Source organism: Cyprinus carpio, chromosome B12 (genome assembly GCF_018340385.1).
Source record: "Cyprinus carpio isolate SPL01 chromosome B12, ASM1834038v1, whole genome shotgun sequence".
Classification (NCBI taxonomy): domain Eukaryota; kingdom Metazoa; phylum Chordata; class Actinopteri; order Cypriniformes; family Cyprinidae; genus Cyprinus; species Cyprinus carpio.
Genome location: NC_056608.1, coordinates 4,211,225 through 4,238,915, shown reverse-complemented (window position 1 = coordinate 4,238,915; position 27,691 = coordinate 4,211,225). Strand labels below are relative to the sequence as shown.

Sequence of the window (27,691 nt, the reverse complement as noted above, 5' to 3'; positions counted from 1 at the left end):
GTCAGAAACATTACATTACAGATTCAATACGGTTTCATCGTTACAGCACACAGTGATGAGACGTACAACCTGAATGCAGTTTGATTTGTTTTAATGGTACTATTTACAAAAGGGTGTTTTTCTTTTTCTTTTCTTTTTTCTGCAAATGATTTAACATCTGAAACAGTCTGAATTACACTGAAACCTGTCTCAAACAGCTATGAAGAGAAAGACACACCAAAGAAATTTAAAAAAGACAATTGTGATTGTATGAAAAAGAAAAAGGACAGGGCCACAACAATAATGTTGAGTTGCATAGCAAGTAGATTCTCGAAGGGGCGACAGTGCGGAATAAGAACACTAATATGGGGTCACACCAAGTTTCCATACAACTGCATAACCTGAGAAGGGCAGGTCTGTGTGAAACATCTGGCTCCTTTCAGAAGGAATACAAAGTACAATCTCAACAGATGATGTAGAAGGAGCCTGGAACACGCAAGGGCCGAAGTGTGAGAGCTACACTAATGTGCACTAAAAGGCTTGCAATTTCTCCATTAACATTGAGATACATAATGCCATGAACATCAGCATAGCCACACTCCATATGCTGGTGGGAAATTATTAAAAAGACAGAGAAAAAGGGAGGAAGAGAGTAAGATACTGACGCCCCGTGAAGTGCTTTTTAACTGAGGAGATCTCTGCTTGGTACGTGACCGTCAACCGAGAATAACACGGACAAGTATTTTTGTCACTTCACAACACAAGCATACATATACAAGTCAGCAGAGAGGCACCCTTTGGTCAAGCCCTCTTAAGCCTGCTACACAGTGCACTACATAGTGTTCACCTGACAGGTTAGAATACCACACTAAGTCCCAATGATATATTTAGCTGACTATGAAAACATTTACGGAAACAACTTTCATACATCTCGTTTACATTTTTTCTTCTGAGAAAAGAGTTTTAGAAGACAGGTTTAGCTTTCTATGTTCGGTAATATTCACTGAAAACTGTGAAAATAATTGGGTGATGTTTGAATATCAAACAGCAGAAGTCCTGACAGATTATTTTGTTTGTTTGTTTTGATTAGTATGAGTTTTCTTCTCAATTAATGCCATAGGAGGTGTGTTTTAAGACTGTTAATCAGTTCATCGTCACGGCAAGGAAGCGTCGCTCTCTGACTCCGCCCTGCAGTGGGCGTCGGCTCCGAGGCCTGTAGGAAAGCTCGGTTGACTCTCGTCCGTCTCGGGCTCCACTATCGGGTCCTCAGGTAAAGGAAAACTCCTGGGTTCCCAGGGCTGGACCGTCTGTCAGGGTAAAACAACCCACGGTGTTAAGAATAGAATTTGTAGTAAAGAAATTAAATAGTGTTTCTGTGTGTATTTTCCTATTTCCACATTCACATTTACAAAACAAAACACACTGAAGAGTTAAGTTTTGAACTCTAATAACAAAAATTAGCAATATTGCTTCCAATGTTGATTTTAGTTTTTTTCTTTAATAATTTAAGAGCAATGAATTTTTGATAATAATTGAGCAGCAGATCAGAATGATTTCTGAAGGATCATGTGACACTGAAGACTGGAGTAATGATGCTGAAAATACATCTGCACATCACAGGAACTTAAGATATAAAAAATGAAAAGAGTCATTTTAAATTGTAATAATGTTTCTATAATTTACAGAATTATTTAAATAATTAGTTTTTGCTATATTTTTGAAAATACACACTTTTGACTAAACAGTAGTTTATTTTCATCTATAGACTCATTTGTGTTTTGTTTTGTTATATAAAAACAATGCTTTAAAATCTTACTAAATTAAATAATTGTCTTTTACACTGTTCCTTTAAGGACAAAAAAAGTAAAAAAATATTTTTAATTATTTAAAGGTTTTAATTTTTTATTTTTACATTGTATTCAGTTGAAAGTCCATTTTATAATTTTTCATACCCACTATTAAATGATAAAAGGTAAAAATGTTCACTTAATTGATTAAGCTGTGACTGTGGTGATGAGACAAAGCCAAAAATGACAAACCCTTTTTTAAGAAACACTAGCGCTTACAGTAGAATAATTTGCTTTATTTTAAGAATGCTCTTTAGAAAGCAGGGGTTTTTTTTATTTCAGTTTTTTTCTATGGAGAAAATGAGAAAGTTGATCATGTAAGTGGTGTGAGAATGCGTGTGTTACCGTCTCCTCAAAGGTGCAGTCTGAAGTGGAGCCGCACGTGTCTTCGCTGTACAGCAGTCTGGTGTGAGGTGTGTGTGCGTCGCGGGAGCATGGCGTGTCGGGGCTGGGAGGGCTCAGGGGTGACGGCACCGGCCCATAGTCCTGCAGGAGGTGGAAGTGACTTGCGTCAGGGGATGAGGGCTGAGGCGTCGAAGGGTTCGTTCCCACTATCGATGGTGTGGTTCGCCCGTCCAGGGATTTATAGGACCTGAGGAATGACATGGTTAACTATACACTCACAAAACAGGAAAACCATTGTGTGGTAAGATCAAGTAGGGCAGGGACCTGCTGCCTCTCCTCTTGGCGGGTGCGAGAGCCGTCCATCGCCAGCGAGAGCGCTCCTGATCCTCTAACAGCTGGTGGAGTTTAGTGAACACAGCATCTGAAAGGTCCTCCACCTACACGGATCAATCATTTGGACACATCACTAATAAGGATCAACTAGAGGTTGCATTGGAATATATGGGAAATGAGTGGAGGAGAAAACAGATGGCTGTCATACCGGAATGTTATTGTCTTCCTCTGCCAGTGGTTTGGCTAAAATGTCCACTTCCCTCCATCTGAACAACAGAGAAATAAATGTGAGTAGAGCACATGTTTGAAATGGAACAGTTTATCAAAACTTTAGATTAAAAAAAAAAAAAGTTTGCATGTGTGTTTTTTGTTCAGTATCATATGTGATACATCAGGATTTTCTGACCAATATAGTTTAATAAAGTGAGAATATGGAGCTCAAACTTGAGAAGGAAAACACCTGAAGGGCGATGTTTTTATAACTATACTGAAAGGCCTTGTACTTGCTATAAAAGTCTAAACTATCAATCAGATGGCAGAAAGCATTGTGTTTTTAACAGTGCTTTGATCATATTAGTGCTTATAAATTGGCGTATCAAATACAATACAGTCAGTTTTCATGGAGTTGAATGAAGAGTGGACTACACACCTGGGTGTGAGAATTTCCTTGTACTGCAGCTTCTCCACTCTGGTGGTGGCGGCCGCTGACATTGGAATGACGATGTTGTTGATATCAAACGGACTCTCGCCTCTTCTTCTCCGAATGGGCTGTTTAAAACATGAATAAAACGTGACACATGAGCTCTATTTGAAATCCTGACAAGAGCACCGTATTCTGACTTTGAATGTACAATGCTGACGTTTGTTTAAATATAAAATGCAACAATCACCAATAGGACATATTATGATTCCTGTTCTTTCATCCCTAAATGTAAGCCCTATGTGTTCAGTACCATTTAAGACTGCATTAAGATTTATTTTGGCATGTTTCTGCCAATATTAGAAAGTACACTGTTGAGTGGATAGGAAGCAAAGTGGAGGGGGAAGGGGGATGTGGCTGTCCCACGAGCTGGGATTCAAACTCGAGTCACTTAAAGTTTAACTGTGCCACATGTCAAGAGCGCTTCTGGCTCAGACCAAAATTATTATACAGAAAATAATGAACGTACCGCGCTGTTTCCCAGAGGAGTGCTGCTCTCCACGGGGAGGGAGAGCTGTCTGGTCAAGGGACTGGTGTTGGAGGAGTGAAGACTGGACAGAGACGCACATGGACTTGGACATGCATCCATCACCACTTTAAGTGCTATATGAGGAAAGGAAAAATAAAAAATATATATACACATATAAGACACCCATATGTGCTTATTGACCATTTCATTTTAAATTAAATGGCGTGTTGGTCTCACTGAGCTGTTTGGTACTTCTCCATTAAGAGACAATATTTCAATCAATTCACGAATCAATCAGAATACTACAGTATTTTATCAATAAAATGTTATGAACAAGTCATTTTACACTATCACTTTTTAGAGTAGAACTGAATTTTTTGTTTGCATCACTGAATCACTATTTCTGTGTTTATCACTGTAAAACTGCTTTGAAACAATCTGTATTGTATAAAGCGCTATAGAAACAAAGGTGACTTGACTTGCATCTGACATGGAATAACAGTATGAGATTAATATCGTTTTAAATAGCCTACATAAAGTAAATAAATTATAAAGATGAAAAACAAGAGCTCATTACAGGATATGGCTGCAATATTTTGACAAAAAAAAAAAAAAAAGAATGCCAATTATTCCCCTTGATATTGTAATAATTCTTCTTATAATACAATATCTAAATGTAATGCCATAATCAAGACTTTTTATGTTCTACCATGACAGTCCTGACTGTTTTAGTTTAATTGTGCAGGGGCGTTATTTATTCTGGTATCTTGCATTCATCTCTTTTGCACCAAGCCCCCATTAATATCTGACCCTGGGTGCTCCTCAGTCTACTGAAACCGGATTTTATGAATGCATGCTTTATTTTATGCTGCTGTCAGTAACTGTGCATAGCTGAGATAACCAAAAGCATTCATTAGACAGACCGTTTAGGATATATTCAGGGTCATGTTTGTATGGAAAGCACTGCACTCACAGTCTGCTCTGTCCAGTGAATGCTCTCTGACCCTCTTCCTGCTGTGACTCCGGTCCAGTACACGAGCCGGCCTGCAGGGTGTGAGTGTGTCCAGCTTTGGGACACATGAGATGTTGTCCACCTGCAGCCTGTGCAGCCTCTGCGACCTGCTCTTGTGACGGGCCAACCCTGACAGAGAGAAAGAATGAATAATGAACGTCTTCAGTCGCTCTGTCACAGTCAGTGGCTGTGAGTAGAAATGTGTGTGTACTTACGGACTGCAGCCGCATGCGAGTTTGACAGTCTGAATTTGTGTTTGGAGGAGGAAGGTGTGATGGAGAGCTTGTGCTTGAGAGAGAGCTTCTTCAGCGGTTTGATCCTGTCAAACGGACGAGTCTGCCAATGAGATCTCAAGACCTTCTTCAACTGTAAGCTGAGAGCCACATCTGACAAACAAACCACAGGAGGGAAGGGGAAAAAATTAGAATCATTACAATTTATGAAATTCTAACAGCTCATCAAAAAAAATTGAGAATCTGTGAATGGTGAACTTCTGACAACAATGATACTATATTACATACTGTATTATATATATATATATATAGTGCTGTCGAACGATTAATTGCGATTAATCGCATCCAAAATACCAAAATAATATCCAAAATAAGTTTTTGTTTACACAATGTGAATGCATACTGTGCATATTTATTATATACATATAAATACAAACACATGCATGTATATATTTAAGAAAAATGTTGTTATATATATATATATATATATATATATATATATATAAAATATATATAATGTTAAATATAAGAATATAAATATAGAAGTGTATATAGATATATTTTCAAAATATATACTGTTTGTGTGTGTGTGTATGTATTTATATATACACATAATAAATATACACAGTACACATACATATATTACGTAAACAAAAACTTTTATTTTGGATGCAATTAACCTTGATTAATCATTTGACAGATTACACTGAGGGTGATCTGTTGTAATTTCTAACTGTAATTCCCACCCCTGTCCAGTTGGTGGCGCGTGCGCTCCAGTGTGGCAGCAGATCATCAGCTCCAGAACAAAAATAAATCTATCACAAGTCTTTTGCAATGCCTTTGATTACGCACAGGCGAGTATCCACCAGTAAAGTGAAAGAGATGATCAGTTCACTTCACAGTTCAGATCACTTTATCTGAAGTGTCAATGGTGATCTATCACGCCACATTAAAGAGTACGCTATTTATTGCTTGAAAAAAATGGACAGAATTTGAAATCTGATACTGTTTCAAATCAAAAGTAACAATGCACAAAGCTTAGCCTATTATTGTGATTTATTGAATGGAAGGCGCACTATATGTACGGTTCATTCATCAACTGAAAACAGCATCGACTGGGATTTAAGAATCGATATTGGTTCATGAAAACGAGAACGTATTAAAATCGAGAAATCTTTTCTTTTTTAACCCAGCCCTAGCATATTTCATTGTTTTTAGTCACTGTGTGGTGTTTGTTGAAAATGTAAAGTGACGCACAGTTCTCATCATAAATAAATAAATGCATAAGTCTATATGCTTGTCCTGTAGGTTCATTATTAAAAATTAAAGCAATTAAATATTATAATTAAAATGTAACAATTATTTATAATTCTATATCTATGTCCTATTCTTTCTTACCTATCTTTTTTCTCCCTATTTCTCTTCATCTCTTACCATCTCTCTCTTATGTTTTCTTTGCTCTCTTTATTTCCTCTCTCTCTTCTTATTTCTATCCTTTCTGTCATGGAACATCTCTCGGCTCGAAGAGAGTAAAATGTTTTTACCAACATTAAACTGACAATGAGTTCGGCAAACAAGAACAATATGGTTGTAAGAAGAAAACCTGCAGAAGTATTGACCTCAGCATTACTATTTTGAACGCCATACTGTAGTGTCTATAAAACAAGGCGAGGCCGCAACTAGGTCATGCACTAATGATCTACAAGAGCCTGCCAATGACCTACAAACCAAGGAAATGGGTTCATGGTTCACTCCGCCATTTCTCCACCATCAGTTTTAAGCCATCAGTTCCTCAATATTTCTCTCATTCTTTCTTTCCTCCCTCCCTCTCACTCTCTCTATTATTCCTTTCTTTTTTTTTCTTTCCCCAACATAAATATCACTTATCCAAACCTCTTCCAGAGACCTTGGCATTGTTGTATATTATCAGTATATGATTTTTCTCATTTACATTAGATGTTATATAGCTGATTTCAGGTGATAAATAATTTTTCACGTATTTGTTTAATGCATAATACGGTTCTTCACCTTATTTGTTTCAGAGTAGCAACAGTCTATCTTCCCAGATAACATAGCTCTGACAAACCAACACCCAACATAATCATTTTATTCATCTTATGCACTTTATTCCTATTTCATTTATGATATTCACTTAGTAGCGGTTGATTACTCTTGTCTATCTTTTGTTAATAAAATCTATTTTATTACACTTTTGTCTAATAAATACACTTGTGGCGATCCCACCAATCTTTATGTGATGTACTCATAACCACACCTTAAGTGACACATGATCCAAAAATCATAACGTCATTGGTGACATGAGTACCCATCACTACACTATATCGCCTCCCTAGATTGGCAAAAGCAAGTTCACTGAATCTCAAAGCATTTTAAGTAGAAAAACCACTTTGTGTTGTGGCCGCATCACCACCTCGGGTGAGCATTATTTCCTAAGAATTCAACAGCCCATCGTCAATTATTCCTTACATATATTTTATTATCTAATTTTAAAAATAAGCTAACCACATAAAGCGACGTTGAGGGGGCCAGTGCATCATTTTCAAATTTTCCAGTCATTTTATTTAGTAAAACCACTTTATATAAAGTGATATCGTCATACTGTATACATAAAATCACACTGTATATTTGCAGAAAAATCTAATGTGAAAATAGTTGTTAGCTCTAGTTGCATCTGACTGTGCATCTCACCCGATTGCATGGAAAGAACAGGGTGGATGCTGCGGTCTTGATGTGCCACTCTCTCCAGCAGAGGGCGATTAAACGGTAAGTCTGGTTTGGAGAGGGGAGGAGCACTGCCACACATGACACACGAGCCGTTGACCTCACACAAGCATGGAGGTGAGAAAGACACCCTCTGAAACTGATAAAGGAATGAAGCTCACTTCAGATACACTTCAAAATCAGCCAAAAATGTGCTCCTTGAATATTGATACTTTCATACCAACAAACTTCACATAAATGCACCTTTCTGTTGAGATTGTGGACAGTGTTCGGGTGAATAAGACGTCGTCTCCTGCAGGTCAGCAGTGGGCGTGTTCGTGCGGATGTACAGCTGCTGTCCAGACTTGATAAGCATGTGTCAGACACTTCTGCCACACTACTGAAATAAGAAAAAGAAGAAACTACATAAAATCCAGTCTTTGCCAGTAATTAATATATATACATTAAATTTGTAGATATTTATTTTGAACTCTTGAAGTGCAGTACATTTTTTTGTTTTTCCAATTCTCATTATATTTATTTATAAATTTCCACAATATTTTCGTATCTTGAGATTTTGATATCATTATATTCCTATTTTGTGTTTTTTTTATTTTTGATATTATTAATTATTTTTTACTGTTAATATTTATTAAATTATTTTCAGTGTTTTAGGTGTTATTGAGGTTTTTGAATTAAGTTTTAAAAAAGTGGTCATAATACAGTATAACAGGTTAAATAACTTTTTTCTTATAACAAAAATAACTGAACAGTTAAATACAATAAAGCAATACAAAAAATATATTTAAAGTTAAAAATTTTACACCGATTAAAGTGCAAAAGAACTTTAAAGACCCATAGGTGTCACTTTACAATAAGACCTCATTAGTTAACCATTAACATTCACAATGAGCAATAGCTACATTTGCTACAGAAGTTACTAATCTTTGTTAAAAAAAGAATACATGTCTTAGTTCATGTTAACTCATTAAATAACACAGTTGCAACTTTTGATTTTAACAACGTGTTATTAAATATTGGAATACCTAAGATTAATGAATGTTCAGAAGAATTTTTTATTGGCAGTTTGTTAACTAATGAAGCCCTAATGTAAAGTGTTAATGAACAATAAAGAATCAAAACACTTTCAAACAATATCTAGGACATGTTGTAGTCCAGATTAAAATGGAAAAAAAATTATGGAAATATATAAATATTATCTTATATTATTTAAATGTTTAGAAAGTAGCAGCTGTTTTTATTTATGGGGTTTCCAGGGTAAGGGCTGCATTTTCTGCAGTTTAGCGGCATCTGCTGTCAGAGAGTGAATGTGCGTTCATTCAGCGAGTCTCTCACGTGTTCCTCCATGTGCTTCTCGTGCGTGCTTGTTTACATCAGGGTTCACACCTATCTTTAAAGCAGCATACAACTGTGTTGTGCATTTTGACCAGTTGATGGGAAAAGTATTCTTAAAATGCATTTCAAATTCTGAATAATTTGTAATATATAATTATTCTCGGTATTTGGAAGTGCCCACGATAACAGTATCGTGCATATTCATTACTGAGATATATCGCATTACCGAATACCGGCACAAGTCTAACTGTAATGCGTAAATTTATAGAAAAAATAGAACTAAATTTATCTAATCTAATCCACACAATGGGTGCATCAAATCCAATTCTTAAATCTGAGTACCTAGTATTTACAGACACTTAATTTCAACTGGGCCCAGTTATTACATTATGTTAGCAAATGGAAACAAGTTCCAATATTTACGCAGACACGATATTAACTACTAAAATAGTCCGAACCTAATGGAGATGTCGTTCTCAGATGTGTCCCCCAAGCGAGACTGGGATTCTGTAAAATTCTGGGATGTTTCTGAGGTTGGAACATTCTCATTAGTCTCCGTCATATTTACGGTCCTCTGGCAGGGATGGGCGGAGTCTCCCAGCTCCACAGGACCCTGCAGAGAGCACGCAAAAAAAACAAAACACCTTTATACACAGTCAAATTCCATTAAACTAATTCCCAATTTCAAACATTCCTGAACCTGGATGCTGTTTTTGTCTCATAACACAAACACACTAGATGTCAAGCTTCTGCTAACCTTGCTGGAGCGGAGCTGGCGGTAGATGTCGACCTGCTGTCGGATGCGGTACTCCAGGTCTGATATCTGAGCCTGCAGCCAAGTCCAGTGACTGATGATTGTGGCTCTTTCCCTGGCAAACCGCCCTTCTGCTCTCCTCCATCTGAGACAGAAAAGTGAACAATCCAGTTAAACACTTTTAAACAAGCCGGACATTTAGTTGTTTAGCTAACTAGGAGAGTCATTAGAGGGTTAGCTCTGTTTACTTCAGTTAAATCTGGCTGTGAGGACAGTTGAAACAAACAGGAAACTCTCAGGATTGTTCTCTCTGACTTTTCCAGCCCTGATGGTCAAGATTAAAGAAGAAATCAGTCATCTAGATTGTAACGATGATGTTTAACGCACAGAGGGCACTGCTAAACACATTCAGGACAGAACCCCATCTTGACTTGTCACATACAGACAGTCGTTTTTGTGTCACAGTCCCACAAAATGACACTTGTCAGCATGAGTTTAAACAACTTCCTTTGCAACCCAGAGATGACAGGAAAGAGAAATATGTCTAGGGGTGGGTGATATGACCAAAATACGACTATGAATGATTTCACAACAACACTGTATGAAAGACAGTACAGTTGTTTTCAATGGAAATACGGTTGGCTACAATGCCAAAATCTTAGATGACACTGAAATTTCACAATTACACATTCCAGGTAATATAAGCCTAATATTAAGTAGAAGAAATTTACACATAAATGGTCAATAATAAAATCAAACTACAAGCAATACAACATATACAATAGAACAAAGATATAAATGAAATAAACACCACATAAAACTGAATTTTTTTTTTTTTTAAAGCTACAAACCATTCAGTCAAGAGCAATAAGTGACAGCAGATATATTAAGCTGCCGTCATGTTGGCATTGCTTTGTGAGTTTTTCAAGGTTTAAGCACAACAAATTAGGGCTGTGCAATTAATCGCATTTGATTGTTATGCGCATCTCGTCAGTAAAGCCGGTGCTGTGATTAGTAGTAAATCATCATCACCTGCTTTTAGATTGAGCGGCATTAATGACACAGAACCATAGTTCACTGACAATTAGGCAAAATCGCCCTCATAATCGCAGATGAATTGCATTCGATTTCGAACGCGATATCGCCTAGCTTGTCAGTGAACTACGGGTCTGTGTAGTTAATGCTGCTCCATCTGAAAGCAGGTGATGGTGATTTACTACTAATCACAGCACCGGCTTTAGTGACAAGATGTGCACAACAATCAAATGCGATTAATTGCACAGCCCTACAACAAATCATAAAAATCAGTACTTGCACTTTGCCTGTCCTTCAGAACCAAACTGAATTCTGTTTAAAAATATCTAAAGGAGCAGCCGTGGCCTAATAAGAGAGAGTCGGACTTGTAACCCGAAAGTCACGGGTTCGAGTCTCAGTCTCTTGTCGGTGGGGGAAGTGAATAACCAGCCCTCTCTTCCACCCTCAATACCACGACAAAGGTGCGACCCTTGAGCAAGGCACCAACCCCCAACTGCTCCCTGGGTGCCGCAAGAAATTCCAAGCTTTACCTCGTGTCTTGCTGGCACAAGTGTTACAATAGTAAATCAATAAAAATGAAATTAAGATGTTATTTTTGAACTTTGAAATTGAATGTTTTGTGAATAGTGTGTTTTCGAGAAAGCGGCAAGTACACGGAAAAAAAAAAAAAAAAAAGTGCAGTCAAATCACTTATTACAAAACATTTCATCACATAAATAATTAAGGCAATAAAAGATTTAAGACAAAAATATTTTAAATTCTTACCAATTTGTTAGTTCTCTTATAATCCATCACAGCATACAAAACAATCATAGTAAAATGGCAGCAGCTGCGTTTGTACGAAATGAGAGCGAGTGCGTAATACCAGGATGACATAATTTAATAATTGTACACCATTTTGAATTGAGTTTTAATATTTTATCAACTAAACAAACACAAAGCTTCCACCAAGAAAAACTGTTCCTAGCAAGAGTACAGCCCCGATTTCAGTTACACGGATGAGCCTGTGTTATCAGCTTTTACCGGTTGTTATCGAGGGATAACATACCTCGGAATGTCACGACTGACCAATCAGAATCAAGTATTCCACAGAGCCGTGTAATAATTTGTGATAATGGTTGATTAACTGTATTATTATCACTTCCATGAAGTATAATTTCAAGAGCCAGGCCTACAGAGGTCCTGCTCCAAAAAAAGCGACCAAATTATTTACACTAGTTTAAGATTTTTTTCAAGAACATAGCGAAGGTTGTGATACGAAATCACGCTCTGCGGTATCTTTTTAAAAATAAAATAAATGCATAAAATAATAATAATAAATCCAAAATGTTGTTAAATTACATTTCGTTTTTGTTTTGGTCATATAGCTTCACATCATACAAATTCGCAGGTCAGAGTTCATGAAAACTGTTCCTGTGAAATGTGATATTCTTTGTATGAACTTGCATTTGTGAATGCGTATGAATGGAAGTCACTGGCGCATAAAGTGTAGAGTGGCCATTCACAGACCTTTTATCAGTGACTATATTCACTACATAACAATTGCCTAAAGGGATAGTTCACCCAAAAATGAAAACAACCATCAAGTTGTTCCAAACACCGGTAGCAAACAGCTGATGGTAGCCATTAACTTCCATAGTAATTTTGTTCCCCATTATATGATACTCGATGGCTACCGCCAACTATTTGGTTACCAACAATCTTTTTTTGTGTTCAACAGATGAAAGGAACTCATACAGGTTTGAGGATTAGTAGGTGATAACAGAATTTACATTTCTGGATGAACAATCCCTTTAATTGTTATCATTCGTCCATCTACTTTTCCATTCGCGTGTGTTTGGATGACGGTGCGAACGACAACAAAGGAGTCGTCCTCCCTCGCTGTGCCTGCTGTGAAGTGAATCATCTCGTAATTGTGTTTCATAAATCACATTGGGCTGATGGAGGGAGTACAAAGACAGAATCGTTTAGCATGAATGTTCTGCAGCCTTTGTTCTTTGGTTTCAAACTGTGAGACGGAGGGACTGAAAGGACAGAAAACACAGATAAATACCAGCTGACTGACACGCTGGCTTAGCAAACTGTTTTATATGGAGCCCTGCCTGTTATTTTTCACTCATATAAATCAAGGGTTACACTGTGGTTTAGGTTAAGGAGAAAATGAAAGCATTATAACTGGGAGAGATGAACTTCTACATTATGATAGTGTGTCTACTAAGCTGTCCTGCTGTCTACTGCCTGCATAAGCAGTTAGCTTCCAAGGCAGCATGCTCACTGAAAACCTGAAAAACTAAATAAATAAAAAATAAATGAAAAAATGTGCATGGGAGACTTGACTCGCAAGTGTTTCCAATATTAGCACTAGTAAATAAATTGATTCTGAAACAGAGCAACTGGACAATTAACCAAATTATAACTGAAATTGTGCAGCACTGTGTTCATTTACACGTGAGCAGCTCATTATCCACTGGTATTTGCAGCATTTCAGAGCTGCTCAGTTCACAGTAATTGCTCCACACAATCTCTCTGCATCTGCTCTGAACTTGGGTCGCTTTAACGTACATTTGGACCTAGGTGTGTGCGATATATATCGTCTGCGCTAAAATCGTAATTGTTGTTTTAACGATGTGCGATTTGACTGAGTATTTCGCAAAAAACATTCAAAACACCCCTACAGAGCGCACGCATACATTGCGCGAAATCTAGGCTAGTGCGCATTTAGAGTGCGTTCTTTCACTGCATGATTCAGTCTATTACAATACATTTAGAATGATCACAAAATGCAAGATATGGGGAAAGAAAATGTATTTATTTATATCAGGGGTGGCGAATGTCGGTCCTGGAGAGCCGCAGCCCTGCAGGGTTTTGCTTCAACCCTAATCAAACACACCTGAACAAGCTAATCAAGGTCTGAAGCGTTATTAGAAAGCAATTCAAATTCAAGTTAAGAGACTTGCGTTTTAGACACAATATTGGCTTTTGTTCTATTTCGACAACAAAAATAATTACAAACACAGTCACAACATGATGGTGTTTTGTTCCTGAATGAATCAACCGTTTAAATGATTTGGTTCAGTCGTAATGACTCACTTATTAACAGTGACTTGCTGAGACCTGCTTGCGGTTTTAATTTCACATTTAAAGATTATTTTTATTATTTAAATAATTTCAAATAACAGTATTCAGCATTTTATGTTTAATATATCAAAACATTATTCATGCATTTGCAATTGTAGGTTAAATGCATTCATGTTCTGCACACCATACAGCTAAATACAGTAATACATCTAAATGCCACTTCAGATGCAGCTTCTGTGTTTCTTCTGCATTGCAAGGATGAATTTTATTGATACTGACTTCATTTGCTTGGTAACAGCCCAAATATCTTATTATTCTTATTCACTGATTAAATGTAAGATTTTGCCTCAAAAGATAATGCACACTTTTAGAAAAATGGCTTTATAAAGGTAAAAATGCCCATAAAAGGTAAAAAATCAATTAAAGCTTTTTGGAAAAGATTAATTTCTATCAGTGTGAACAGACCATCACACAGAATATCAAAAACTTTAGTATTCTGCTCATCTGCTGTCCACGTTAGTCCTTAAGATACCAGCACAATAACACACTCAGCAAATTATCGTCTAATTATCATTATCGATAAAATCTAAGAAAATACAGAGATATTATTTTTTTGTCAATATCGCACAACCCTATTTGGACCAACTATTTTCCCAAAATGTTCCCAAAGTTTCATGATGCAATGTTTGGGGAAAAAAAATTAAGCCTTAAATATTTAAAATAGCGATAGTTAATATAAATAAATATATTTTTCATTTTACAATTACATGTTACCATAGTAGTCATTGTTATTTTGCTTTTATTTAGCAATTTTTTTATAATATTCAGTATTATTATGTAGTTACTTCATTGAATTTAAATTTTACTATTATCAATTTTATTATTACTTTACAATAAATTTTAAAATAAATTTTAAATCAAATTTTTTTTTCATTGTATTTACAATCTTTGTATTTTTCTGTATTTGGGGATTTTTTTCTCTTAATACAGACTAAACTGTAAGTGAACGTTTGTAGTGCGAGGGGGAAACATAAATCAGAAAGAATCTACAAAAAATTGGATGCATATTTTCTATGAGGGTCGAGAGCACAGCTGTAATTCTTGAGTCATGATGTAAAAAGCGCATGCAAGGAAGAGAGAAAGAATTGAACAGATGGATGGAGAGAAAGAGAGAGGGGATAAATAGAGAAGTATGTGAGGTGGTTAGGCTTGGCAGAGAAATGCAGAGGAATTATGGGGGAAAGGCGGTGAAAAAGGGGTGGAAGAATGCAAGGCGAAAAGAAAGAGAACGTCTGAGAAAGTGAGAGAGGAAAAGGTTACGTAACACGAGTGGGCTCAGCTCAGACAGAGAGAATGGGAGGAGGAAGAACATAAGAGGACAATGGTGAAGAAAGACTCAGAATGAGAGAGAGCCGTGACAGAGGAGACAAAAGAACAGGGAAAAAAGGAAAATCCTGAAAGTCCTGACAACATAAGTGTTTATGATGCTTTCCAAACATCTAGGGGCACTACCCAAATACATCAGCTTTTGTCAAAGGCCTCAACAGATTAGGATATATTATGAATGACTATTTTTATGTGTGTAAACACAGTACTAATGAATGCACAGTTTATGGATCTGGCTAGTTTTTCTCAAACACAAAAAAATACACTGATACTCATCTTTATCAGATCAAAAAAAAAAAAAGGCACTTCCTGATTAGCGTGTCGTTTTCTCACATACATGTGTGAATCTCAAGTCAAGAATATGTTGGGGTAACTTTTTTGTTTGTTTTATTACAGCAGTTGAAACTCTCTTTAGTCTTTATCATAAATTAAATGTATGCATTACAGTGTTTTTGGTAGAAAATGTCATTACAAACCTGTATGACTTCCTCACTTCTGTGGAACACGGAAAAAAACAAAAACAAATATATGGTAACCATAACTGACTTCCATTGTATGGAAAACAAACACTGACATATTTCTCCAAATAATATCTTTTGTTCTCCAGAAGAAAGAAAGTCAAATATAATTTCTTATTTCCTTCTTTTTGATTTTGAACTGAAATGTGACCTGGACATATTTTCTTGAGATTTACCCGCACTATTATCTTCACCAGCCAATAACCGTTCCACAATCTGTCAACATACTCGTAAAAAAAAAATAAACAACTTTTGTTTTCAAACTTTTTGAGCATTGACCATTAAAACCCCCATCTCTGAAAGCAATCCAGCAGTCACTCCAGCTCTCGGCGGATTGAAGTGGTCTTTAATTGGAGTAAAAGAAAATCTTCCATTTGCATAGCAGCTGTGTTTCATTAAACGCTTCTAGTAATGAGTGTGGGTGTGTGGGATCAATGTCCTGGGATGCACAAAGTTTAAATTCATCTTGATTTAACTGCAGTCAGAGGCCAACAAGCAGCAGTTCCTCATGCTCTAATTTCCCAACCATCACAGCGTGATGTCATAAACACATGCCGAGAAAGATTAGTCAGAGAGCACTGCAAAAGACGAAAATGGGCTGAAAAATCATCATCACGCTTCTCATCATCAGCGTTCAGCCAGCAAACACACACCCTGATTGGATTCAAGCATGTGATAGTGGCGTTTAGAGAAACTGGAGCATGTTTCAGGGAGCACAAATTTGACATCCAAAAACTGCATTCACAGATGCCTGATTATTTAGGTCAAAGGTGCAAAGTGAGCAAGCTGCTAAATGGCTCCTTTGAAAACAGCGTGCATTGATAATTCAATCTAAAATCTTTCCAGCCACTTATCTCCCTAAATATTAAATCAAATCAAATACGATAAAATAATTAAATAAAAATAAAAAATAATAATCTAAATTCTCATTGAGCTAAAGTCCAAAGCAACAGGATTTTAGCACATGAATATTTGAATATATAATGCACAGGGGGTCTGAAATGCATGTGCTTCTGTTAGGCAGAGCTCACAACGCTTATTCTCCACTCTATACACACACAAACAAAAAACAGGAAGTAGGAACAAAAATTACACATGAATGTGAAACTGCTTAAAAATAAGTTTTTTTTTTTTTAGCCATCACCTGTGGTTTACTTTGATTTCAATACTAACCAAAACATCAGGGTTCTCAGTTTCACCCTCTCTGTTTTCACCTACAGTGAATCAGACTCTCCCTCAGGGGACAAACAGGAAATTTAACCTCGCTTGAGTTTTCAAATGAGACCACAGCCGAGCAGGACAGCTGAAATGACTTTAGACTAGACTGCGCTATGACACCAAGATCTATGATCTCACTGTACAAACAAGGTCGGGCTGGAAATTAACAGTGACTCTCTACAAGGTTCAGGGCATGAACACACAGGCCTACAGTCACAAACATGCCCCCACACTCCCTTGGGGCTCCCGTGAACAGGCCACATAACGTGCCTGCTTCACCATAGTAATGCTGCACACCGGTTTAATGAGACTAAATTAAAAAGTGTGTCCCAGTTCATGTACTTGTGCACTTTTGCAGTGTGCAAAAGTGCACAAGTACATGAACTCACTAGTTCAATCTTATGCACCCTCCAGAAGTTTGCGCTCTGCAAGTGAACGACGCCTTGTGGTGCCATCCCAAAGAGGTTCAAAATCACTCTCACGGACTTTTTCCTGGACTGCTCCCAGCTGGTGGAATGACCTTCCGATCTCAATTCGAACAGCTGAGTCTTTACTCATTTTCAAAAAACATCTAAAGACTCATCTTTTTCGCCTGCACTTAACCAACTAATACTAGTACTTACCTTTTTTCTTTTCTATCATATTCCCCAAAAAAAAAAAAAAAAAAACCCTGGCTACGTGTTCTGTGCTAGACTAACTGAGACTTGTCATAGCACTTGTATACTGTTGTTGTTCTCGTTGATCTGATTGTTTCTACTGTTCTCATTTGTAAGTCGCTTTGGATAAAAGCGTCTGCTAAATGATTAAATGTAAATGTAATGTGTTTTTGCAGTGTGTGTTGAGTGGTGTTTTCAAAATGAAAATTGTAATTAGAATATGAGTATTTTGAATTTTGTTATGATGAAATTTTTTACTGTTGTAGCTTTCTTTACCTAACAGAATGGGAGGGGATATCAGATTCTGATGCTAGATGACAAAACAGCCTTATAAAATTCACAGACTACAGGACAGAGTGCATTGAATATAGACTGCGTAGTTTCCAAAAGGGGGTTTTCGCACTGATGCCATAGAAGAACAATTTTGGGTTCCCCAAAGAGCCCTGCAGTTCTTAAAAAGAACATTTTTTTTCTTAGTGTGAAGAACATTTTATTCATCTAAAAAAAAACTTTTTCCACTATAAAGAACCTTTTGGGGAATGGAAAGATTCCATGAATGTTTATTCACCTAAAACCAATTAATAAATGGTTCAATCTAAATAATAACGCCATTAATAACATGCTAACACCAAACACTACCAAAATCACTTGTCAATAGTCTCCCATGCACTGTATTTTATGCCTAAACTGTTTCAAATCAGTTACTTATGAGGTTCCATTTGAGTTTTTGCTCTCTCCTCACATGCAGTACACATGAACCTCATGCATGACAGAGTGTTGTGCTCAAGTTAAAAAATTAAACTTTTAAACAACATTTTGCACATGACACAGCATTCCAAAAACACGGCGCACAAATTAAAAGTAGGTTAAAAGTAACTCAACTTTCCGTATTATCACATACACCTGAGTTCAACAGATTATCATGAAATACAATATGTAGGGTGGGACTCGGCTACTCACTGGATTTTGAGGTGTGGGCGCTAAAGTTAGGTAATGATAAAGAACTCGCTGGACAGGGTTTGAGGGGGCTACGTGATTCGAAAAATTCTGCATACATCACCAGAGAGCAGACTTTTCTGAAAACAACTTACAGTTTAATATGACGCTGCTCAACATCCGCCCTGGCCAGCTCCTCCTCCTCGATGTCACTCTCTCCTCCAGAACTGCTCTCAGTGGCGTCCGAGTCAAACTGAGCCTCCGTCGCTCGCAAATACGTGGTGCCGCTCAGATGCAGGTGCTCCAGTTCCGAAGCCACCCTACCACCCTTCAAAAACCGACTCAGATTATGCGCGTGCGTGTCCACGGAAGCGCGAGTGCCTCTCCACGCCCCTTGGTCCGCCCTACTGCTAGAGGTTGGGGTCAGAGAGCAGTCCAGAAAACCAGAGAGTTGCTGTTTGAAATGCCGTTGCACCTGCTTGGCCTGCACCACCTGCAGCCGCTTGCGAAGACGCAGCAGGCGGCCTTCGATGTCCGTTTGCCTGTGTTGGCTCTGCTGAGTCCGATCCCGGAGCAGAGCCTCCAGGTTGGGAGTCGGAAGGGATAAGTCATCATGGACAGGGGAAGAGTAAAGGGACAAGGGACAGTCAACGATATTGTTACTGTTTGTTTCAACAACGGGACTCTCTGGTTCTGCTTTAACCTCCGTACTTTCAGACAAAGTCGTGAGCTCCCTATGTGATGACACGCCTTGGACACTTGGTGTCAAATTCTGTTGTGGCTTGATGTCGCCGTTCTGTCCACCGGTTGCAAAGGTTAAGACAGACTTGGAGGACACGGATAACAACGCTTCCTCGTTGGTGGAAGGCTGGTTGCTGTCTCCATTCACTGTGGCCACGCTGCCTTTCTCAGCCACGGCGGCACTAGGTACAGCCACTTTCTTGGAGAGTCCGTTTACAGGCACCATGGTACTTCCACCGTTGACAAGGCTCTTCAACTGACCTCCGGTTAGCTCAAGTGCGTGCCGCTTGCGCAGCAGGAAGTCGCTGCCTGCAGCAGCGCTTGGGAATATGGAGCCGCTCAGCAGGCCGTGGCTCTTCAGCACCGACTGCTTGATGAGGACACCTTGCAGCTTCAGCGACTCCTTGACTTTGGTGGACGAGGGCAATGGTTTGACATCAGAGCACAAGTATGGTGCCAGCTTGCCCAGAGACGGGGCTTTAGACAGGGGTTCCTGCTCCTGACCCTTGACGCTGTGGTAATGGGCGAAGCTCTGTCCGTCGTCGGCGCTGATGTGACACTTGCCGTTGGTGTGGCTACCGGCAGAGTCCGAGTCGGAGATGAGGATGTTGCTGGCGTTGCTGTTGTTCTCGGTGCTGCCGGGGGACAGGGTGGATGAGGGAGAGGCAAGTTTGAAACGGATGTGGCGGGCTTCGGCTGGGGCGTCGGTCAAAGCGGGCGCCATCGCAGCCATGCAAGGCCGAGGAATGGACACGGCAGCCTACACCTCCAAACCTTCACTCCAGCCCACCCACACAGCCTGGCTACAAAGGAAAAAAGAGATTTAGGAGACACTGCTGGAGATACAAGCCGTTTAAAAAAAGTTCTCTAAATTTCTAATATTTGCACCAATATTTGTCATATGTCAGAAAAGCAACCCATTGCTCTTGTGTAATCCTCACATGTATGATTAAAAAAGAATATTCAATGGTTGGAGCTTGATTTTATCCGTTAATACACATGAATCGTGTGAGTTTTTTTTTTATCTTTAATGTTTTCTTACAAATCCTAGAGTTTCAGCAAACCTCGTTCCGTGGCTCAAAATTTGGAAAATAAGCCAAATACCTGAAACATAACTGCAATCTCTGTCTGATATTTCTTCTCCAAAATCCAAGCCAGCTGGCCTTCAATAAGACCCCCCCCCCCCAACCTAGTCATTAAACTTTAATAATAACCGGCTGGTGAGACAAGCTTTTTAGTCCACTTACTGTCTTATAATGAAAATTACTTTTGCACTTGTGTAATCTGTCTATTTATGCCTGAAACAGGATATTCAACGGGTGGGGCATTTTTATTCATTTTTCCACATCAATTGTCTAAGGAGCGTTCTTATCTTCAAGGTTTTCTTACGACAGCCCATTCTGAGCATCACATTTTTTGAGGCATTCATTTGTAAAATACCTGAAACACAACTGCAATCTCTGTCTGATGATCCTTCTCCAAAATTCAAGGCAGCAGGCCTCTAATAAGATTAGTTTTTGCCACAGCGAATATTGTTTTGGGAGGGAAAATCTTTGGAACAGCATGCAGTGTTGATTCATTCACAGCAAAACCAGGAACATACATTAAAAATATAAAGAGGTCAATTGTGATGCCATACTGAATTTTATTTCAGTCTCAATACACAGAATAAATAACAATAAACACAGAGCACAAGATAACTAGTGATAGTGGTGTATGCATGCACAAACATGAATCTGTGTTATCAGTATTTCAAAGACATGAGATTATCTGCCCTGGTGCTCTTCCCCTCAAAGTAAAAAGGGAATGAAAACTCATTGACCTCAACTGAGCGGGGACCATAGCCGTTAATAGGCAAAAAGACCTACTCTATTCAAGCTTATGTAAGAGCAAACCTCCTCATTGTCCCCTCCTCCTCCTCCTCCTCAGCAGACCATCTGTGTCAACGGAATTAGGGATATGCCTTTAGGCCTCAACAGATAAGAGACTATCTCTTCATGAGTACATGAAGAGATGGTTCGAATCATAAACTGAACATGTACCATCCATACCTCAACTAAAAATGCAAACAAATGTGTAGTAGTTCACTACTAACAAAACAATTATTTTAATAGCTATTGCATTATCAAAGGACAAATATATATATATACACTGACAGAAGAGGGTTAAGAACGATATTTAATTTTACTGATGATATATTACTTGTGATCACTCTTGAAAAGCACTTTTTTTTAAAGCTAGCTTTTATCCGTCACAGCTCTAGCAACTGTTTACTAAAGGCTGTAAATTCAGCAGTTGTTTTACAGTATGCTGTCTTTGTCTCTGCTTTGTAAAACGCCTTGAGCACTTGCTGGAAACACTTTATGAAGTAAATATAGTATTATCAACCGCGTGACGTGACCGGACTGGTCATGTGATGTCAACATGGTGGAGCCCATGAGGGCGACCCGCTCCATCTACAAAACACCCGCTTTTTCTAGAACACCGACGATTACGTTTTATATAGTAACGTTGGGACATGTTAATTAGCAGCTAATTAGTGGAATCTTTCATCTGAAGCGCTCAAACGAAATGCAGTGTGTGTACTCTGTGAGTTATCGAGTTTTAAGATCCTTACTAGGTTAATATGTCAGAGTAGTAAACGTGACAAAAACAGTTAATGTTTAACAAAGAGAGAAGGAAGCGTGAAGAACCCACGTGTTCACGCTAAAAAATAAAATAATTGCGCGTTTTTTAACGCATGACTGCGATAACCAGCGAACTCCTCCAGTACACACAATACAGGAAATACCGGTATAACACACACTGCAGATCAATAATAGATAATAAATTAAATTAACAGCAAGTTCGTTTATAAAAACCTCACACACGAATGTCTAGCTAACGGACTAAAAACTATTAACGCACAAGTGCAACGTTTCGCTATTCTGAACAGACCACAAGAACGTTCACAACACTTCCGTGTATTAGAACTTCATAAAACACTCTGACGTTTTTAATGCATTGCTAACTTATATTGTCTCTTAAGCCTCATACTACAGTAAATATGAGTATTAACGTTACACATGTTTAGTATGCCCTCAAATGGCCTTGCTTGCGTTGTGCAAGTCATTTTAACCACCAATTTGAACAGGAACCGGCTTCAAACTGATAAATTAGCACAGACTACATAAGGCTGCGAGTTGTACAATCAATAACAAGGAAGATATATGTGTATATATATAGGTCTGTTATAGTTAAAACTAGAAAAAAAAATTAAAACAGGCGCGCTTATGAGTTTATTGCATGAGAAATGCTAGATAAGAATCTGTTTTAAAGCGAACGTACAAACCCCATTACTAAAATTACACATTGAATTATTGCAAATACAACATTTTATTGTAAACTGGAAGGTTAGACAGGTTTGCAGGATTAGGTTTATGTAACATAAACGCTGCTGCCTGCTCGAGATCGTCCACTAACAAAGAAAAAGGAGGAACCTACCACGTGACGGGCGCGCGATCCGAGGGAATTTCGGTAACTATTCCACCGACCTTCGGCTTCAATATCACTATAATGTCACCAAAGCACGAAGTAAGCCGTTTGGTAAAGCAGTTGCCATATCCGTGTCCGTGAAAAGGAACCCCTTTCGTTATCGGCTCCGGAATCACGAAACGGGCGATACTAGACAACACCTCGCTGCTGCTGCTGCTGCTGTCCCCTTCAGTGGATTATGGATAGCAAATGTATATTTTTCTGTATATTATGAATCGATGTTTTGCTCAGATACGAGTTCTTTTTATATACGCCTTTATTTACAGATTGGAGGTGGCGTAGACCACCGGTTTCGAGATCATTTTCTCATCGTTGCAGGGAGGAACGCACGAAAGATGGCGCCTCGTTCGTCTCCCTTGGATTTGAGTCTGACAAAACACAGCTGCAGCGCGTGCGGCGAGGAGCCTGTGGGCGGGAGACCTTCTCACGGCCGCCGCTAGAGCGAGCGCGGAGCAGCGCTTCGCGGACTGGCCACTAGAGGGGGACTGCGAACGCACTCAAATAGTTAGGAAACATATATTCTAGCAAGTAAAATATTCGAATAAATATTTTCATTTACAAATAAATTAATGATTCAAATATTATTTTGATCATTTCCCGTTTCATATAAATTATTACCACTTTAATTATGCCCATGATTCTAGGTCTATGTAAATTTTCTATAAATAACTTGTGTAGGCATACTGCCTGTTATCACTGATCATCGTAGTTTCCTTTTTCTTATTTATAGGCACTGAAATTAGTTTATTATACTTTGTCACTCATCTTAAAACCCATTAAAACTCATTAATGTCAAAATAATTTTTAAAAGAAAAAACATAATTTGGCTCATAATATCTATCTATCTTTATGTATATATATGTTTATGTATGTATATATATATGTGTGTGTCTGTCTGTCTGTCTTGGTTTTCAAGAATTATAAATGCAGCCAGGGGTTGTAAAAAAAAAATTAAATAATAATAATAAAAGCTAGTATTAAAGTTAAAATTCTCTTTCTATAGATAGATAGATAGATAGATAGTTAATAATTTTCCTTTATTTTGTTGTTTGTTCGTGTTCCTGCTGGCTCTTGTAAAACTGCGCCATCTTCTGTTTGATTGGAGTCTTTCATTTATGTCTTATGTTATGACGAAGTCAAAAATAAAGGGATAGTACATGAATTAAAATGTTGTTATATATTCACCAGCCTGTTTACAACAAAAATGTAAGACTAGAGAGGATATGAAAATTATATGGAATATGGAAAATATGTTTTACACACACACACACACACACACACACACACACACACACACACACACACACAGACACACAGAGAGACTCTTTTAAATGGATAGGAATTAATAAACATTAGTTTACATTTACATTTCATTTACATATCATTTAGCAGACGCTTTTATCCAAAGCGACTTACAAATGAAAGTTTAAAATCATGAATGGATATTTACAGCAGACATGCTGGATCTTGATTCACGTTATTCTGAAGCAGAAACATCACAGATATCTTGTATTATTTATACCCAAATAAATGCAATATGTAGCTTTCAAGAAGGAACATTCCACTCTATTCTAAGTCACCTTTACTATATGATTCCTGCCCTCTCTGACACTCTTTGCAGCCTGTTTCTCCTCCCTCTCTTCCTCCTCCTTCCCGCACAGCCTGGGAAGTAATCCTATATATATTAGTTCACCCTCTGCTTCCTCAAAGGCTCTTCTCAGCTCTCTGAAATTGTGTCACACAAACAAAGAAAAATGCCTGAAGAAGTTCCTGCTCAGTGCAAGGCTCCCAAAGATGAGCTGGACAAATGGTGAGTCAAATTTCAGTAGGGATACACATTAATGCAACACTGAATTTTGAATACTTTAAATGTCTTGTGCTTTAAAAACAAACAAACAAACAAAAAAAAAAACTTACATGCTTTGTAGCTCAGCATTGTTCTTGTTCATACACCAATATCATAACACCTCCCTGTAGGTCATCTGTAGTGGTTTGTGAAAGAACATTTTTGAAAGACTAGTTAAAACATGTGTCTGATTCAGTATTGAGCACATGGTGCTGAGGGGTAGCAGGTTTTGAAAGTGATGATGCAGATGAAAAATAACCCATGTAAGCCATCGTGTTACTAAGTTAAAGCATGTTGCTGTAACACATGTTCCCCTTGTGCTTGCATTTGATGTCAACAGAGCTTTGGAGATACATATTACAATAGTTTCTGTCATTTTCCAGCTTTGGAAGCTTTCACGAACAAATGAATCTTCAATTGTTAACAAAGCAGAGCACTCTTTTATAGGTCAAAAGGTCAGAGGTCAATGCACTCACACAATGACCCAATAATGTGAACTTTACGGTGAGTTGCACAAGTTGTACCATTCACAAGAGAAGCACTATCTACTTTATGACTATCTCTCAACTGATTTACTCGCGTGCATGCATTGTAAATTGAGGTCGTCATTTGTGGTGCATGACTTCTAGGTTGGTTGCTTACACGTAAAACGAAGGATTTGTCAGAAACAGAGTATTGCATTGTGTATTTAATTCATTAAATAATCATTCAGAGTACATCTGAGATTACAAAATAAAATGAAACAAATGCTTGAGTCTTTGCATTACGAATATGCATGAATGCATACAAGTCAAAATATAATTATAAACATGTCTCATGTTTGTATGCAACATTCAGAGCAATATGCCAAATGCCAAATTTAGCATGAACTTTAGTATTTTATATGTGTGATGTAAATATAGCCTGGTTTCAAATAGGCTCACCCATAGAATGGCGAGGGAGTGGAGGTTTGCTCACAGCTCACATTACATCGCCTGTATTGCAATGTCTGCATTAGTTATGAAGGTAATAGTCGCCGTCACGTGCAGATCTGGTCTAGACTTTGAAAGCACCTAGTGTTTTAGAATTATATATTACCTATTTTATTAGATTTTAACCCAGTGAGAGACGTCAAACTAGCCAAAATCTGCAAATCTGCATAACATGTCCATGTCCGTTTTGTTAGTTATATTATATAAGGATATTTCACAAAAAAAATAAATAAAATAAAACTTGTTAAAAATGTACTCCCCCTAAGGCCTACCAAGCTGTAGATGAGTTTGTTTCTTTATCAGAACAGATTTAGCATTACATCACTTGTTCACCAATGGATCCTGAATGGGTGCCGTCAGAATGACAGTCCAAGCAGCTGATAAAAACATCATAATAATCCACACCACTTCAGTCTGAAATACAAGTTCTATATCCATAATATTGCTTTCTCCAGTGTAAAAGTCGTCTTGTTTGAATCAGGAGAGAAATATGCACAGTTCAAGCACCGTTTACAAGCGAAAACTGTTCTAAACAAATATGTGGGTGGATTTTGATGTGAGAAGACAACAGGGGGTGGACTTTTCACTGGAAGAAGTGTTGTTATGGATTATGGACTCATATTTTGGCCAGAAGTGATGGTTAAACTGATGTTCTCTCATTCTGACGGCACCCATTCACTGCATTGATCCATTAGTGAGCAAGTGATGTAAAACTAAATTTCTCCAAATCTGTTTCCATGAAGAAACAAACTCATCTATTTTTGGATGGCCTGAGCCAAGGGTGAGTTATTTTTTTCATTTTGGGGTGAAATTTCATTTAATTATAACTAAAACTATAATATTTTATTTTTATATATTTATATTTTTTTTTTTTTTTTTTTATATATATTTTTTTAAAATAGATTTTGTTTGATTATAGTTTTTGTTTGTTTATGACTTTCCAAAGTATATAATATCAGATAGCCATATCTTAAAAAAAGCATAACTCCGAAGAATCTTTCGTGTGATGATGTAACAACACCCTTTGACTCCAAGGAATGTGTCCCCTTTGATCCTGACATGAGATCAGTCGTCCAGAAAATCAATGCACAGAATCATATTCTCATAGGTGCAGACTATTTCACTGTTAGCACTGAACAGACTGTATATGTGTCCAGTGTTCAGGGGAAGGGTGCAGAGGGCTGTAAGCAGCTGCTGGAAGCTTTTGAGGCCTGTGTGAAAGGGGCCACGGCAGCCTCTTGAGGGGACATGCATTTACATGTGAGTATCAAATACTGTTATACCCAATATATTTCAAATTTTATTATGTTTTATTGTGCATTTTCTTCTCTTTGAAATGTATCTGCAGTTTGATGTAGCACAGTTTATGGAGCGTTCCCTTACTGTGAAGTGATCGTGTGTACATTTCTCTTCTGTCTGGAGGAATGCATTGATTTGTTGATTCTGATTTTGTCTGATTTTCTTCTGCTATTTTTAACTTAGGTCCATCCTTTCTGTGTCCTCCAATGTCTTTGCATTGCCTCACATCGCACTGGACTAAACCATTCTAGGGACAGTGAGAGGGGTGCAAGTGCTGGAAAGCAGTGGAAATGTTTATTCTGATCCTGGGAAGTCTTGTTGGTGTCCCTCATGTTGTCCGTAATATCTGTAACTGTGGAAGAAAGAAGAACCCAGTTTTATTATTATTTTCCAGATTTCACACTGTAAAAAACAGTGCATTTCATTTGATTTTGAATAAATTACTATAATTGTTTCTTTATTTTGCCATTACTACACAGGCCGACAGATTTTAACACATCCAAAACCATGACAATTAAAAGGCAGCCTACATAACTGTGATCACTAAATAACTGAGACTAAATAGCTTGGTAATATGATTGATTGACCTTTAACTGCAGTGGTCTGCATACTTCGTAACTTATGCCAAGCACATTGGCAGCGCTGCTCATGTGGTTTCCTGAAAGCAGGCCTGTAGACACAGCACCAGACTATCAGCAACATCTATTGAAGAAATTCTGATGGT

General features: G+C 37.8%; 1 protein-coding gene and 1 long non-coding RNA gene across 3 annotated transcripts; one reads left to right on the top strand and one right to left on the bottom strand.

The window, feature by feature from the left end:
• Nucleotides 1–74: 74 nt before the first annotated feature.
• LOC109087769 (KAT8 regulatory NSL complex subunit 1-like) lies at nucleotides 75–23,244 on the bottom strand. 2 transcript variants are annotated; one of them, XM_042734946.1, is made up of 14 exons: nucleotides 22,801–23,244; nucleotides 18,732–20,120; nucleotides 9,753–9,894; nucleotides 9,454–9,608; nucleotides 7,904–8,036; nucleotides 7,628–7,799; nucleotides 4,901–5,071; nucleotides 4,647–4,814; nucleotides 3,674–3,807; nucleotides 3,154–3,272; nucleotides 2,713–2,770; nucleotides 2,496–2,608; nucleotides 2,172–2,418; nucleotides 75–1,286 (listed from the first exon to the last, which is right to left on the bottom strand). In XM_042734946.1, the coding sequence occupies exons 2-14, from the start codon at nucleotides 20,048–20,050 to the stop codon at nucleotides 1,134–1,136; spliced, it is 3,084 nt and encodes a 1,027-aa protein (XP_042590880.1). In that variant the 5' UTR covers nucleotides 20,051–20,120; nucleotides 22,801–23,244; the 3' UTR covers nucleotides 75–1,133. The 2 variants fall into 2 exon arrangements, with proteins under 2 accessions (XP_042590880.1, XP_042590879.1); XM_042734945.1 differs by having other exon boundaries at nucleotides 7,904–8,039; nucleotides 22,801–23,242.
• A 1,255-nt stretch (nucleotides 23,245–24,499) lies between these two features.
• Nucleotides 24,500–27,421, top strand: LOC109087772. Its single transcript, XR_006156005.1, has 3 exons — nucleotides 24,500–24,661; nucleotides 26,826–26,928; nucleotides 27,151–27,421. It is a non-coding gene; the product is annotated as an uncharacterized LOC109087772 (long non-coding RNA).
• The last annotated feature ends 270 nt before the right edge of the window (nucleotides 27,422–27,691 follow it).

What these genes read in the sequence shown, in the direction of transcription:
- LOC109087769 (XM_042734945.1), bottom strand. Translation starts at nt 20,050, where the DNA reads ATGGCTGCGATGGCGCCCGCTTTGACCGACGCCCCAGCCGAAGCCCGC. An exon ending in CTCGCATGCGGCTGCAGTCC is followed by an intron (nt 4,815 to 4,900) that starts GTAAGTACACAC and finishes TCTCTCTGTCAG; the next exon opens with GGTTGGCCCGTCACAAGAGC. An exon ending in CTCCTCTGGGAAACAGCGCG is followed by an intron (nt 3,273 to 3,673) that starts GTACGTTCATTA and finishes TGTTTTAAACAG; the next exon opens with CCCATTCGGAGAAGAAGAGG.